Below are 16,352 nucleotides of genomic sequence, written 5' to 3'. Positions count from 1 at the left end.
TCGTAAAAGGACAAGAACACTCGAAAGCTCTAATCAAAGGGTTCAACAGCAAAACTGCTAGGGAGCTTCTAGGGCTCAAAAGACACAAAGCCTGCGCGGTGACCAGAATTTTGACTGGACACTGTAAATTGAACAAACACATGTTTCAAATTGGAAAGAAACAAGACGCGACATGCAGGTTCTGCCATGACTCAGAGGAGACTGCAATGCACATTCTCTGCTCCTGTGGACCACTAATGTCAAAAAGAAGTACCCACTTAGGGCGGTACGTATTGCAACCCTATGAGGTACACAACATTACGGCCCAAAGAATCTGGAATTTCCTGGATTCAACGGGCATCAGTAATGAACTTTAAAGGGCTGTCACAATAGACCAATGCCTGGTCGACGTGGCAGTCAAAGGCCCACAAACTACAATAATAATAATAATTAATATATATGACCTTTACATTTTTGCTCAATACAATTCATCTTCTTCTTCTTTCACATAATTTAATCATCGTTATTTCATATCAATTATTTTTAACACCCTCAGTTTTCGTGATATACTCAAAAAAACCGGGAGTTTGAGTTTTTATGATGCTTCAAGTCAAAAAGTTTTAACTTTGGACAAAAATGTAAAGAGACCTTTTTTGTGTATAATAAAATTACCTTTTTTGTTTATTTAAACTTTTTTTTGTAAAATGTATCGTTTGCGACTTATATGCCGCAACGCGTTTTTCGGAAGACTAAATGGCTCCTCCACACTTCCGGTCATGCAGAAACCGGCAGATTTTGTATTTTTAGTAAGTTTTAGATTATATTCTTCGAAATAAAATTAAAAGAAATCGCGCTCGAGAATGCCGGATTAACGTTTTTTTTTTACAAGTTCGCGACCCTATAACTCGGCGGCGTCAAGGACTTATCGTCAGATTAGTTAAATTTAGTCTTAAAACACTAAAATCAACCCCCAATATCTTAATCTGACGCGCTCGAGTATTTCAGACTATCGATTTTTTTTTACTAATCTGATCGTCTATCCTAGGCGCGCGTCACTACATATAGAGCTAAATACTTTACTAGGTTGTTCTATTAGGTCTAAGGTATCTCTCATATCTTAAACTGCCACGCTCGAGTATTACCGAAAATTCCCCTATTCGCCTCCCTAACTACAAATGGCGTTCTAAAAGTTTTATTCATGTATCGAAACATGGCAATAAATTTACTGTGGCTACAAAGTTTTCTTTGACAATCGACCTCTAGTTTAAATTCTATTTGATATGAGTACAGCGCGATCAGTATCGGTTGTTAAACTTAGATTATTGTTTTTTGTAGACTTTACCTCTGTGTCACAATCGATAAATCTTCGATATATGTGACTAAAATATAGTGTATAGATAACACCCCTAGGTTCTGAAGTCTCTGGATCGATGTTTTATTAGGATTCCTTACGATCAGAACAACAAAGAAATGTATTCCTAAGTATTTTATTGATAACATACTCATATGTACAATACAACTATGTCAGCCTTGGGGCACCAACTACATAATTGACTGAACGTTAATGATTATTAAAAATTAACAATCTAGGTAGGTATGTACAAACATATGTCATGTATCGTGGACTTTTTAGGATTGTGCCTCGTTTCTATTACATATTCAATTAGGGACCAAAGCCCAAGTACTGATGTAAAAGTTGAAACTTATCCATGTTTGAAAACTATTGCTAGATAAATAGGTAAGTTTGTTTTATGCGGATAACAGACTAATATTATATTCGGCTATTAGCTATGTGCGAAATGCGTGGCACGGAAACAAAAAGCGAATAGCTCACGGCGTGTGCTGTTATCTCAAAGTGTCTACTAAAAAGTGGTTCCTACCGAGTGAAATAACTAATGTGGACAAAACAAGCAACCGATTTTACCTACGTGACATATTATTTGATATACTTTCAAAAATAACACGATCTCTTTTGATTAAGTAAATGATTGATTAATGACTTTGAAAGTAAAAAAAAAGAATCTTCCTCGAGCTTTCGATTATTTTTTAATTATCAAGTGCCACCTTAATATCGATATTAATTGTAAATAATTATGTTGAAAAAAATATATACAATCAGAAATTAAAATGAATGATTCACTTCCAGTGAACTTGGTGGAAGGGTTGAACTTGAAGTTAATATACAGGGTGATTCAGGAGACGTGAGCAGGATCAAGCTTGAGCATTCAGTAAGTTATAAGCAACAGTTTCGTACCAGTATTTGTGAGATTAACTGTCTTTTATTTTTTACTGTTCAAAAAAAAATGTTATAATTTTTTTACACCATGTATGGTCACCCTATTTGTTTTATCCATAACAAGTGACAAATTGAATGTCATCGGAGTCTGGTTACTTTTGAAAAATCGTATCTCACTCAAGTGTGACATTTTGTTTTCTTCATAATCAAACTGCTGTCATAACGGTTAAAGAGGTTTTATCTTTCTTAATTAAGTGTTGTAGGGTGTCCATGATTGTAGATTATCAAATTTGTCCTTCCCAAAAAGTTTAATAACAGAAATAAAGCGAGATTGTTTTACTTAAATATGATGGTGAACGGTTCATTAACATTTACTGATTGTGTAGGCTTAGTCCTGCTCACGTCTCATGAATCACCCTGTATATTAATTATTAATGATGGGAAAAATCTGAATTTCTTATACATATTTTCTATGATGCCCATGTCAGAAGGGCGGTTCTCTAAGTGTACTTTGCTTACACAGACCACCGTCAGAAATTAAACAAATTAAGGGGAAAAAAACTACACCACGGCATGTCATAAAACAGTTCTCAACGTCATAGAAAAATACAAACTTGTATGTCATATATAACTGTTGCCTGCTGAACTGAGCAATGATCGTGCAAACACCGTGCAGGTGCGAAACAACGCAAAGGGAATGCTTACTCTAAATGGGCGAATGCGGCTCAATGGCGTCGCTTGGCAGGAAACCGCACCTGACACAGAGTAACAAATCTATTAAGGTACCATCTAGCAGGTTACTCACTCACAAACTGAAATGACAATAAGGATCCCTTTGACGTGAAGGAACACTCCTTCAACTCAAAGGGATCCTTATTGGGATATCGGTTTCTCCAAGGCTCCTTGACATTGAAACGGGGGAAACGCCTAGATGAACGTACCAGCGGAAGCGTCGCTGGATCTGACTTAGTATTACGGGTGCCACCCCCTGCCAACTCGACTCATTTTATTTATGTACATTAGTTCCGCAACCAGTATAATTTGAATTTTATAAATGACTAGAATTCTTGAGAATTTTTATTCTATTAGAACGGAAGATTTTTAATAACATTAGTATAATAGCATAAATATTTAGGTCACGATAATCACAGGACAACATTTTTGTATTGTTTTTACATAAACAAGACGCATTTTCGGGAACATTGTTCTCTTTATGATATAATCTCATAGCTACAGTAGTCCCGGTTAGCCTTGTTTATTTCTAAGTGTAATGTAGGCAACTGACGAAAGATTAGCGGAAACACACTTACCCGAAATCTTTGAAGAGACTACATAATAAAACCTACACACAATCACTAAGTTGACTACGGACTGTAGGCCATTTTTTGTTTACAATAATTTAAATTATATATAACTAATTTAAGTAAATCAGCAAGTTTAAACTAAATAAGCAAAGATGAATCATGGCTTAAATAGCGTAAATATCTTCACGTCTTTGGTATTTAGCATGAGTGTGTGATGTAATATTAACATATGAAAATAAAACGTACTTGTTATTACGCATCAATAATAAATATCGAGTTCGGACATCATAATTAATCGAAAATACTAATAAACATTAATATTTACGTGTAATTACTTAGTGTATTTACTTATATGTGAAATACAAGTAACCTCCTAAATAAGGAAACTAAAAATATATTAAATATTAAACTACTACTAATATAATTAAATAATTATATAAAAAGTGGAATTTTTCACTAGAGTCGGACCAAGCAAACATGACATACAATTTGAAATGACAAAAATGTCATTATAAACGTCTAATTTACATAAAAATATGACATTTACTACGGCAGTTAAACACCTTGTCACGTCGCAGTAGATTGGTCCGACTATAAGAGCTTAATGTAAAAATGTTTACGAGTAGGCACCACTCCCAAATCACTTGTTATATTTAAAAAAAAAACTAAATTAATCAGTTATCACGCGTAATAAAGGACTTGCTGCAAAAGCACTGCAGTGTTATTAAGTTGCCAGGCAAATGAATGATAATACTAGTTATACTGTCCCAAATTAGAATAATTGTGTTAAGAAAGTAAAATAAGAGGAACCATAAATGGAGGATTCCAAAAAGCCGTGCCATGGTGAATGATGCTGGCAACTCGTTCAAAGTAACTAATAGTGATATATTTATTAACGTAATTTCATATGATATAGGGTAACGTACAATCGGTCTAGGGTCGACGTGTGCTCGGCACTCCGGTTAACCATATCGCCTCCGTTCGGCCTAGAACGAGACATAACGTTGCATTTCCAATGTGAATACTACTTAAATGCATATATTGTATATCATGATCATATTGATATAATGATGGATAGGTAGTCTGAGATAGGGTAGCGGGACGGAGAGGGGCGACGTGGGTGGGGGTGGGGGTACTCACTTGCGTTTCGCGTGGAGCATCTCCATGAGTAGCGTCTGCGTGGGCGCCTGGCCCGCGCAGTGCCGCTGATACAGGTGCTCCTCGCCGCGCGACGCCAGCGCGTGGATCTCCGGCACCACGGTCACCAGCTTGCCGAACTTGTCCTGCAATCGATCGACATGCCCGTTAACACTCGCGCTTTAATACACCAAAAGCACGTCTATATAAATTACAGACACATTTGTATGTTTGTAAAGTATAGTTGGAACTGATTAATGTGCGGTTGATTTATGTATTTATCTAATTTTTATTTATGATCCCTGTAGTGTAGCGGTAGGAGCGCTAATATGCGCCTCCCCCCCCCCCCCCTCACCTCCCAAACGTCATCAAAACTCTATGTTCATCTCATCATATCCTTCAGATCTAACGTGTCATCGTTTTCGCTTTATAAGTCACTACCTAATTCCATTTCATTTTGACATAAGGTTTTTGAATTATAGTCGTAGGTAAAGATTGTGCTCCATAGAAAGCTTCATGAGAAAGAATGCGCATGTTTTATCTAGTAAATAAAGATAACTGACAACCCCCATACAACGCCGCAAGAATCGCCTATGTTGTACCTAGATGACATTAATATTTTTTACATTTTAATTATTTGCATGTGAAAACTGGCAACCTGCTGCTATTGATTACTTCAAAAGGTAAATTTGGAATTGACTGACAGCAGTTATAGTCACAAAGGTAAATTTAAACAATAAAGCACTTCAAGAGTCCGCAGCAAGCTCGGACGCGTTTCACCTTTCCATACAATAAGTTTCGTTCTCATTTTAAAACTACCTACGTGTTGGATTGTAATGAAACTTTGCACATATGTACAATGACATGAGGTATATCTATGCCTCCCAGCTCCAGCTTTTTGTCAATTACTCGTTTTTGGTTGAAAAAGGTTGGGTATAGTTATAACATAACGAATAACAATATTTTCGAGTTCTAGTCCTTCTAGTCATAAACAGATTTCTAGAGTCCGACCAAGCTAACTCTGCACAGGCTTTGAAGTGGCAGAGTGTGGAAGTGCATCATAAATGTCAAATTCCTATGAAAATATGGCGTTTATAGTGGCACTGTTACGCATTGCCACTTCAAATTAGGAAAAGAGTTAACTTAAACGGAGTCTACGTTTACTTTAATTTCTCCTTAAGGTACTTGAAAATAATGAAAAATAATTCTAACCTGTATATTTGGATAGCAGGTGAGCGTGTAATCTAGAAGCGCTGCTTGCACCGTCTGGTAGCCATCACGAACGCACTTGACGTTCACGATGCCCCTCACGTCTGAAATGCCAGAAAAATCCTTCAAGACAGACGACTAATCCTCTGAGTGTGATTAATGGCGTGTAAAAATAAAACAATCAATAAAAATCAAAAACAAAAAAGATACTCATTCGCTCGATAGCGTAGATATTCTATAATACTCAGGGACTGTACAAAAACCATTATAGATCAGACGGTAGGTAATAAAAATAAAACGTCGAAAAGTACTGACCGGGATTAAGCAGAAGTAGGAATTTAACACAGATGTAGTCTGGAACGTCGAATTTGAGTTCGGCCAGTTTGTTCTGCAGCTCGTTGAAATGGTCGGCCAGCGCGGGCACTCCTAGCAGCCCCAAGCAGATGAGGTCGAACTTCTGGCCGTTGTGCAGCGTCGTCTCGTCCGGCAGCCCGTTGTGCATGCGCTGGTGCAAGTGGTCCAGCACCAGCATATCCGACCACGAGTTCTGTAGCAGCTTCATTTGATCGTCAACCTGCAACAAACCATCGCCGCGTTGCAATATTCACATTGCAAACAATCTCGTTGCAATGTTACCGCAAAAGAGAGGACAGTTTGCCGTCATTTACAAGACAAAAAAAGTAAAGAAGCAGTTTCATTATTTGGTTAATGTTAGTAAGTTAACGCTAGCAGACTTAGAAGAATAAAAAAACACTGTAATATATGCAACCTGCCTCGTTACTTTACTTTTTATATGATTAAGTTGTAAGCATCTCCGGCTTAAATGAACGGCAAAAATGGAACCTAGGTCTGTGAGTGTTGAGGTTCGTGTGATGCAAAATATATGTAATGTGATCAGCTAACATTAATTTGCCGTAATACAGGTTATCTGCGATCCGCGGTCGTATCTGACAGCGCCTGGCGTACACGGCGTCATTCCGTGACCCACATTTTATTGGATTGCATTAGAAAACACAGGGCGGTGCGCGAGCGCGTTAAATTTGCAGTTTACGAAATGTTACAACTGAATTTTAGAGCTCAGCGCTATTGCCACACCGGTATCTTGCTCAACGCGATGAATTGAGATCGGCCCGGCGAAATAAGAATATTTTATCTTTCGAATCGATCTTTCAACACTATTCCCGTGTAAAATTATGCATTTTATTATGCTTTTGTAATCGAAAACTTATTCTTTAACATGTCTTCTTATTTTATATAAAGCAAATGTGTATATTTTTGTACAGCTATTTCACCAATAAAATGTAACCGTTAATGATTTTAAAATCAGAGTGCATCATTGAGGTTTTACGGAAATATTCTTGTAATAAAAAATCACCCTTAACAAGATAATAATGGACGAATATAGGGCATCTGAGATTAAGAAACACATAAATACACAAGTGACAGACACTGACAGTGTTTTTATATAGTTTGAGTACATCCTAACGGTTACTATACGTACGTAATATTCAAGAGAGGAGAATAGCTTATAAGAGCTCATAGGTGCATCAATAAACAGAGGATTATCCTTAATCGCGACCTCAATCAGCAAACGCTGTACAAAAAAAGACATTCGGGACAAGTTGAACAGAGCGTAGCGTAATGCGGCAACGACACTCACAGCGGACATTTTACAAGAGCCGCCGCGAAGTAGGTCAAAGTCGGAATGGATTGCGGCGTGCCTGATTACGTGACGAAACTTAACATCGGGACTCGTCTAGAAAGCTCTCCTTGTTTTCTGGGTATTTATTTATTTTAACGTCCTCCTAGCCTAGTCGGTAGTAACCCTGTCAACGAAGCAGGTGGTCCCGGGCTCGAATCCTGGTAAGGGTGTTATTTGTGTGTTTATCACAAATATATATTTGTTTATGAGTTATGTTATGGATGTTTTCTATGTATTTAAGTAGTTATCCGTATATATGTAGGAATCTGATTTAAACATCGTCGTCTAGTGCTCACGACACAAGCCTTATATAACTTACTGTAGGACTTGTTCGACTTTTCTAAGATTGTCCCATAATAAATATTTATAAAAAAAAAAACAATAAAATGATGTATGTTCTATCCTGTTTTATGTTTCTTTCTGTATAATAAAGTGTTTTACTGGTACTACTACTTAATCTTAAATAATTAAAAACAAAAGGTTTAGAACTAGTGTCGAGCCCAAGTTTCAGTTTCTGCATTAAAATCATTATTCAGCCAAAGGTTCAAATTAGGCCAAAACCATTCAGCCGCGCCGGAAAAATATTTTCGGTAGTATCCTGCCAAAGTTTCTGTTTCGGCATAAAAATCATGTTTCGGCCGAAACTAGAGTAAACCCGGCCGGCAATCTGGTTTCGGTCGGATATATTTACAACATATTAACATTCAGGAGACACTGAATGATATAAAACTAGAGAATATGTGTAAGTTATATAATAACGCAAAAGTAGGCCGAACGGCACCGCGGCAGGAGTAACAACAGTCAAAGTAGTCAAACGAAATGTCGAATGTATCTGTAGGTATTAAGTTATGTAGAGCGTTACATTTAAGCAACTGCCATTATGACTTTATTGAAATGTTGTAACGCTAATGTTGCAATTTAGCTGGAGACGAATTACAATGAGGCATTTTACGTTTCTTAATTTTTTTGAAGGGGAACTATGAAGTTTAGGACAGCATCAAAGGCAGAAGAAAAACACGTAAACTTTTTTCCTCTGCTCCAAAAATGTTATATTTTATATAGAAACAATGTGGTCTAAAAATCGAAGTTTCTGCACTACTGAGCACTGCAGCACTGAGAGTTATTGAAGGCGAGAACACGGGGTAAGGGGCGATGCTGACCTCAATATGCACGCACAAGATTTATAAGTATAGGCTTTCGATTATACGATATACATAAAGACTCAATGCGAACCAATTTCAGCACCACTGGACTAAATAAATAAAAAAATCACATCATTAATACGAATGAGTGTGAACTCGGGTATCGATATTTAAATATATATATAAAAGCAACTTTAATATTGTTTTTGAATGAAAACAACGCGGTGAAAACATTTTTTTCTTTTAAATTATTTAGCAATTTTTTCTAAACTGGTCAATCGATCATCGCATTGTACAAACCGTCGAACTGAATTTTATAAAAAGGAACTCCACTAAATTTAAATTTCGAATCGACTTGTGTGGTGCATGATTAAATAAAAACAACGTCATCGACCGGCCGTTCAAGCGGCCCAAGTTCATCGTGCTGTTATGCGAGCGACTAATCGTAACTGGTAACATTACGTAAGAGAAAGCGAAGAAAGGTTGCGTTCCGTTACGACCGGTGTGGTTACGCGCCCGCGGTAAAAAGTGCTTTCTCGGGCAACGCGGCCACGGCCAGTGTGTCAAGTGCGCCGGGAAAGTGCAGCGTTGCCGCCTCGCGTTACGTCACGGCCGGAGGGAAGAGTCCGCATTGCTCAGCGTTTTCAGCGCTACATGCCCATGTTACGTCACTTTAGTTGGACAACATTAGTTTTTTGTTGATTATTTATTTCTAGCTACTCAACACCGTACCCTAATTACCTAAAACTGATGAAATCATTATATTTCTATGACGCATGCAATGCCACAACTTACGGAATCAGTAGTTACCGATCGAGCTGAATTAACACACTCGGGGGAGTGTAAAGGCATTTATATTATCTTAAAGTAGGTATAGAGATTCGACGATGTCCTAATTTCTGAGAACGAGTCGTAAACAAGCCCCGCCGCTAAGCCGAAACAAAAATCGCTATTTGTAAAATGGACGCTGTCTGCGAGAGAGGGACAACTGTGTTCGTGCGGGATGGCAACGCCGCACGCCCACGTGACCGGCTGCGGTTCTTGCGTAAGCGTACGACGACCACGGCGTGGGTCCAACGATGTTCCCGCTTCTGTCGATTGCCTCTCGCTGATTGATCTCTTAAACTCTGTTTGTGTGTTTTTTTTTATCTCCTAAATTAAAAATATTCGATTAAAATAGTTCCGATTGCGCAATCCCACTGTCATTTTAGTACAAAGCCTTAAGATTGGATAGTAAATTGGACAATTAAACGGTCATTTTTAGTATCTGGGTATAGGCAACTGAGTTTAAATATAAACTCAAGACAGTCCTGTATTTGATTTACATCCTTCGTAATTTGATTTTTGGTATTTTCTATTTTTTAGGGTTCCGTACCCAAAAGGAACAAAAGGAACCACGTCGAAGGAAGGAAGGAAGTCACGTCGCTAAATATCTCGAGAAGTACTTAAGCGACCGATCGATCGAATCGATTTGAAATTTATGAACAACTAACACATTGAAAGTATTATTTTATAATTTTATTTTTATTTAGTATGGAAAATGAAATGCAGTAGTAGTATTTAACTATTTATATATTTTTAATATTATTTGACTTCACGTTTAATTTTTTCCTTATTATTTGTTATTATTTTTTCCTGCACCAACATACACAAATGTCTCTGTTTGACCCAATGGTTGACTGGTAGAGAATGCCTTTTGGCATTAAGTTCCGAATTCAGTTTGCAATTTAACAACCTTAACGTGTGTTTATTACACTTGAAATTTGTATGAGATTACAATAATGACACATTTTTCAAATAAAAGAACAATTTTTGAAATCGGTCCCCATGATAGAGAATTATCCTCGAAAAACTAACATACGTGCATTATATCGCGCAAATTGTCATTTTGCCGATAGATGGCGCTGTATGTTATAGAGTAATCTAAAATAACAGACACGTATTTTTTTAGCTGCCTAAACTCAACCTGGAGAAATTGTCCTCTAAAGTACTAAAAAATTACTAAATCTTCTAACTCCTATAGAAAGAGGTTTGAGTATGTTTGAAAGCAGCAAAAAATAATGAGCACGTGTTTTGTTATATCGGCTAAAACTCATTTTTTCCTAAATAAATCGACATTCGAAGTTTTATAATATCATATTGCTAAAGTTACACATAAAGACGGTGTTTTTTTTTAGGAAAACTAGATATAACAAAACACGTGTACATTACATTTTCCTGTTCTCAAACATATACTCAAACAAGCCATTAACTAGCAAGTTGCTTGAGCATCACTTTCTATAGGAGTTAGAAGATTTAGTAACTTTTTAGTACTTTGGAGGACAATTTCTCCCAATAAGTTGAGTTTGGGCAGCTAAAAAAAATACGTGTCCGTTATTTTACACTACTCTATAACATATATAAATATAAATCAAATAGGAACCGGACAGTTGGGTACCTTTCCTTGTTAGTGTAGGTACTTTACGCCTTTATAGTTACACGAGATAATTCAAAGTTTGTACGGAACCCTCGGTGAGCGAGTAAAACGGTTTTTATCTATTATGCTACTCTAATTTCACGAATTCACTGATTAACCTTCAATATATTTTTTTTATACCACGTCGGTGGCAAACAAGCATACGGCCCGCCTGATGGTAAATAGTCACCATAGCCTATGGACGCCTGCAACTCCAGAGGTGTTACATGCGCGTTGCCGGCCCTTTAAAAACCTGTACACTCCTTTTTTGAAGAACACCAAATGAATGACTATTTAAAACGTAAACTGGCCGGCGGCTTTATCGATATAAAGGAAGTTGTCCCTTGTAGGAATAGGAAGTAAGTAACAGTGATGGACCAGGTACGGATGTGTTTGTTTGTAAAGGCTGGCCGTCCACGTACAGTCAGTGGCAGGCGGCAAGCGGCACGCTTGTGGGATCTTGACCTAGTTGGCCGTACGCGGCGCGGCGTAAGTATCGATTGCGACCGGCACCTCCAGGTCGCTGCTTCACATGAACCTCAATTCACACTATCGACTAGCGTACTCCGCTAACACTACTATTTCTGGAACAGAATCGTTCGCATAGCTTTTCTATATAAAATAAAACCACTTATAAAATTCGCTAAGCAGGGCGATGCTACACTTTCGCCAGCAAAATTGGTGTACACCAGGGAGCGGAAAGGGGATTAGGGCAGGATTCTCATACTTATCTGGTAATTCACCTTTAAATACTTAAAGAACACGGTGTTTCGCGCCCAGTCCACTTGAGAGAACAAGTTTTGGTCCAGCACTTTACACATTAACTCGAAGAGATCAACTTCGCACTGGTTATAAGTTTGGCTCTGCAAGAGTCCGAAGAGTGAGTTCTGCCACTCGCGGTCGTCAATCGTCTGGACGAATTCGCGGATCATGGGCGAGACTCGCAGGGTTTCCGTGCTCGTGGGCTCGGCGGTGCTGGAGGGCGTGGCGGCGTTGGTGGCGGGAGCGTCGAAGGCGAAGGCGTCAGGCGACGCTGAGTGTGGCGAGTGCGCCTCCCACTTGTCGTGCGCGGGAGGCGGCGGCGGCTGCTGCGGCTGCGGCTGCGCGGCCAGCAGCGCCGGGCCCGGCGACGACTCCGGCGACGACGTCAGCGATGACACCTGCGGTATCTGAATCTCCTGCTTCACTGGCACTGACGCGTAGGGAGAGCCGAAGCCTAGTACGAGGCTACCGTCTCCGATCGATCCTCGCAGTGTTTGCACTGCTATCTGCCTCTGTCGCATCATTTGAAGCTTGCGAGCGCGGTCTCGTTTGTACATAGGGCCAAATTTGTTTCGCCCTCCCCGCATACGGTCTGCTCGAACAGCTGTAACAATTAGAAATGCTTTGTCTATATAAATGGTTAAACAACAAACAGTTGATTTTATCATATTCTACTAAATCTATTACATATGATAGGATAAGCCATAGTTAGAACAGCTATATGAATTTTTATTGGCCTACTCCATTCCCACGAGTGACTGAACGGTCTTTATTGATGAGCTGCAATGCGACTTCATACAGCACGTGGTACGTGTGACTACCATCAATCGATGCAGATCTTTTACGTCTGGGTCAAAGATAACTTTACCACGGAATATATAACATTCTAACTGTGCATTTTCATTTTAACTTGTAGTTTGTAAGTTGTATTTAAGTCAGAGTCACTTTCCTAACAAAATGTATGGGGTTGGGGTTTAACATTGGCCGCCAGTTTTTTGTCGTTTACTAACCGGCCGTTAATGGTATACCTTAGGTGAAAACGACTACCTAAAGCCCTATCCAGACGGGTGTAACGTGTAATATAGCGTCAACGTGTGGACGGCAATGCGAACGCCTTAGTGTTCGCGCTAAAAACCGACAGCCTCCTGAAAACCGAATTCCTGTTACATTACACGATGGATTACATCACACGTTGCATTACCCGGCTTCATGTTTGACAGCTGAAGTTCGCGAATCATGCCGGTCCCTATTCCTTAAATTTGGCGTTATTTTCCGGATCTGTAATATATTAAATATCGTAAATGATCAGTAGGGCTTAATGGCCGGCTCTTTATCATTTGTCACCATGCCTGTCACGTTCTAACAAGTAGGTATGTAAGCGCGAAAGTGACAAGTGATAAAAATTAAACCATACTGCCACCGCTGATTGAGAATGAGCTACTCAATCTGATCTGCTCGATCCTACGGTCATGTTAGTATCTAGAATATAAAAACAGAGTTTACAGTTAGTAATTTTCGTCACCCAGCACGAATAGCACAATACACCGCCAAGCAACATAAGGTATAACCACGTCCGTCGGTGTTAAGACTCTTATTTATTTATTATTCGTTAGAATATCCTTTAATTTGACGTTAGTTAAACATACATTTTTAGGGTTCCGTACCCAAAGGGTCAATACGGGACCCTATTACTGAGACTCCGCTGTCCGTCCGTCCGTCCGTCTGTCACCTGGCTAACCGTGATAGTTAGCCAGTTGAAATTTCTACAGATTATGTATTTCTGTTGCCGCTATAACAACAAATACTAAAAACAGAATAAACTAAATATTTCTTTCCAATCTCGAGGTTCTCATCCAATCACTGAAGTTAAGCAACGTCATCAGTAAAGCTTCTATGAGAAAACCACTTAGCAACTACCTCACGAACAGGAACTAAATCCGTCAAAAAGTTTTCAATTTTGCAAAATTTTCCACATGTCATAATGTTATAATTCGCAAAACTTGTCACATTTCTGAGGCACGAAATATTCCATATCAAAAATGTGATCTTTCTAAATTTCCGAAAACTTTGAATTTTTTTGATACCGTCTCATTTAGACGATAGGAGCTTCATAAGTACTCGTATGAATATATTATGCTGCGCGTGTATTATGTGTGCGAAGCAATGCAATTCAGATACCTACAATTTTCATTAAAAGCAACGAAAGAAGAGGCAATTAGGTATTTTGATATAATTACATACTTGTGTGACGTTATAAAAGTTGTTTTCTGGGTAATTGTGCTTGACAACATTGATATCATGAAATTCATGAATGCGAAAGTAATTCTGTCTGTAATCTCTTCACGCTGAAGACGTAATTGAACATTTCATACAAACGATGTCCTCATTTTCCTCTTAGGGCTCTTAGGCATTAACATTGTTGAAAATATTATAGCAACCACGGGTTCCCTTCCCTTCGTTTGATACTTTTGAAATTTTATTATTATTATAAGAGTTATAAGCATTTAAAATGTTATATGGAATTTGTTTTTCGCTCCTAATTCTTTTAATAATCAAAAATTCTAAATAAGCCAAACGACGAGGCAAAGCTATAGTTAATTGGTTAATATACATAAAATTGATTATTGACTAAGCTGCTGCGTGGCTTTAACATTTTTGAACTTGACAAAACTTGCTGTCTCAGCCCTTAGGTTATTTTAAAGGCTGTGGGGTCTTGGTTCTCGACGTCAATAGCTCTTATTTAAGCAAAGCTAGGTCGTGATATTCTATCGCATAAGTAGAGTACATGTATATTAAGTAAATAAACTAGACAATTGTATTCACACGCGGGGCAAACTATGTTTGTCGGTTTGCATCTAATCAATGAGAAGAAACCACTCTCGAGCCGTATGACGTACGTGAACAATACGCAATTACGTAATTTAAATTAAGAATTCATAATGTAGAATTCAAAGCGACGTTGAGTTTATTCAGGCGGGTTTCGGCAATGACTAACAGCAATGTGTAAGTTCATTGCTTGGAATAGCAGTATGCTAAATGGATGGCAAATAAATAACACTGAAGCTGGAACGGAAGGGGGTTTTCAGTGAGTTGCCGGCTCGCCCAACCCACGAGTTAAAAATAACAACCAGTTTTTATTGTAGTCAACGCGCTTCTACGCGAAAAGGACAGGGTTATGCAAAGTCTGTACTCACTGGAGCAGGACGGCAAGCGTAACGGATTTAAGCATTGCAGAGTGCAGTTTCATATTGCAAACTGGATTATACTTCATGAAGGGATTTTAGTAAGCAACGAGATCTCCGCTAGATGTACATTTTGTACATTGCGGCAAATAGGTCCCTTTCTTAGATGGTTTTAATGTTTTGGATTCCCGCGTTGTTTGAAGTTAAGGTTTACCTACGTTAAAACTTTGAGGACAGATCAATTTAGCAATATTTCTAATAGGAATATACCTACTTGACGATCTTTTGATAAGAATAAGTGGGTACGTACAGTCGCCATCAGATATATCTGAACACATCTCTATTGTCAAGGCGTGTTCAGATGTTTATAAGCACTTCGGCCGCTGTGAAATATTTGATGGCGTACGTAGTCAAAATAAACAGAAAAAAGTGGTTGCTGTTTGAATAGCAGTGACGATAGATGTTCTCTGTTATGAAATAATCATCTTTTTTTTTACAAATACTTCCGTGCAGTCTTGTAATGTAAGTATAGGTAGATGTATTTGGCAGACAGGGCGCTAAGCCACGACCTTTATCTAAATTAGCTGGCTTTTCTAATTAGAACACAATGCGTTTGCTGTGCATCTAATAGTGCCGTAATGAATGTGCGATACTTGCCGATAATACAGTAAACGAGGTCAGCTCTGTTTATTAAACGAATAAACTAGATCAAGGTCAAGGTCATTTTTACAAATCAAAATCCGCGTCTTGGTGACAGCGAACGAAGTGCAGAAATAGACACGTTCGTAAGAAGTTCACCTCGCATTCTGATGCTATTTGTGGCTGTGTCCCACTTCTCTCAGATGGGTCAAGGTCGACCTTGACACCGAGGTAACGAGACAACGTTATGCCCATCTCCTGTTTATTCCATGTTAAAATTATCATGTACAACAATTTCAGCAGGTTCTTAAATACAAAATCATTTTTTTTAGCTCTTCGCATGCTGATATGCCTAAACCGCCAATAGATTCGCTTTGCAATCAAAATCATAATGACATAAAGAATTGTAGTGCACATTTGCACCGAAAGGACGGGAAGAGGTGGGGATCACTCCTTATACCGACGAGTCGGTGAAACTTGGTCAAGGCTGGCAGCACCCCGCACGCTGTACCCCGCCGTGGTCCGAGTGGCGGCGAAGGCAGCCGAGCGCCGCCGACCGCCGGCCGCCCGCACGCACTCGATCGTACGCCCAGATAGCGGCAGCC

At 38.8% G+C, this 16,352-nt stretch overlaps 1 protein-coding gene across 6 annotated transcripts in view; it reads right to left on the bottom strand.

Moving 5' to 3' along the window:
* Positions 1-16,352, bottom strand: part of LOC133516342 (nuclear hormone receptor FTZ-F1) — a 133,423-nt gene that overhangs the window by 12,824 nt on the left and 104,247 nt on the right. For 3 of the 6 annotated variants that reach the window (XM_061849281.1, XM_061849253.1, XM_061849247.1), the window contains 6 exons: positions 11,908-12,530; positions 6,181-6,439; positions 5,869-5,969; positions 4,660-4,802; positions 4,446-4,505; positions 2,921-2,970 (listed from right to left, as the gene is read on the bottom strand). In XM_061849281.1, coding sequence (XP_061705265.1) covers positions 2,922-2,970; positions 4,446-4,505; positions 4,660-4,802; positions 5,869-5,969; positions 6,181-6,439; positions 11,908-12,530 — 1,235 coding nt within the window. In that variant the 3' untranslated portion in view covers position 2,921. The remainder of the gene's footprint in view (positions 1-2,920; positions 2,971-4,445; positions 4,506-4,659; positions 4,803-5,868; positions 5,970-6,180; positions 6,440-11,907; positions 12,531-16,352) is intronic. The other 3 variants (XM_061849261.1, XM_061849268.1, XM_061849276.1) reach the window with 3 other exon arrangements.

Source organism: Cydia pomonella, chromosome 1 (assembly GCF_033807575.1).
Source record: "Cydia pomonella isolate Wapato2018A chromosome 1, ilCydPomo1, whole genome shotgun sequence".
Taxonomy (NCBI): Eukaryota; Metazoa; Arthropoda; class Insecta; order Lepidoptera; family Tortricidae; genus Cydia; species Cydia pomonella.
The sequence above is the reverse complement of the archived record's forward strand: the minus strand, read 5'-3'. Positions and strand labels throughout refer to the sequence as shown.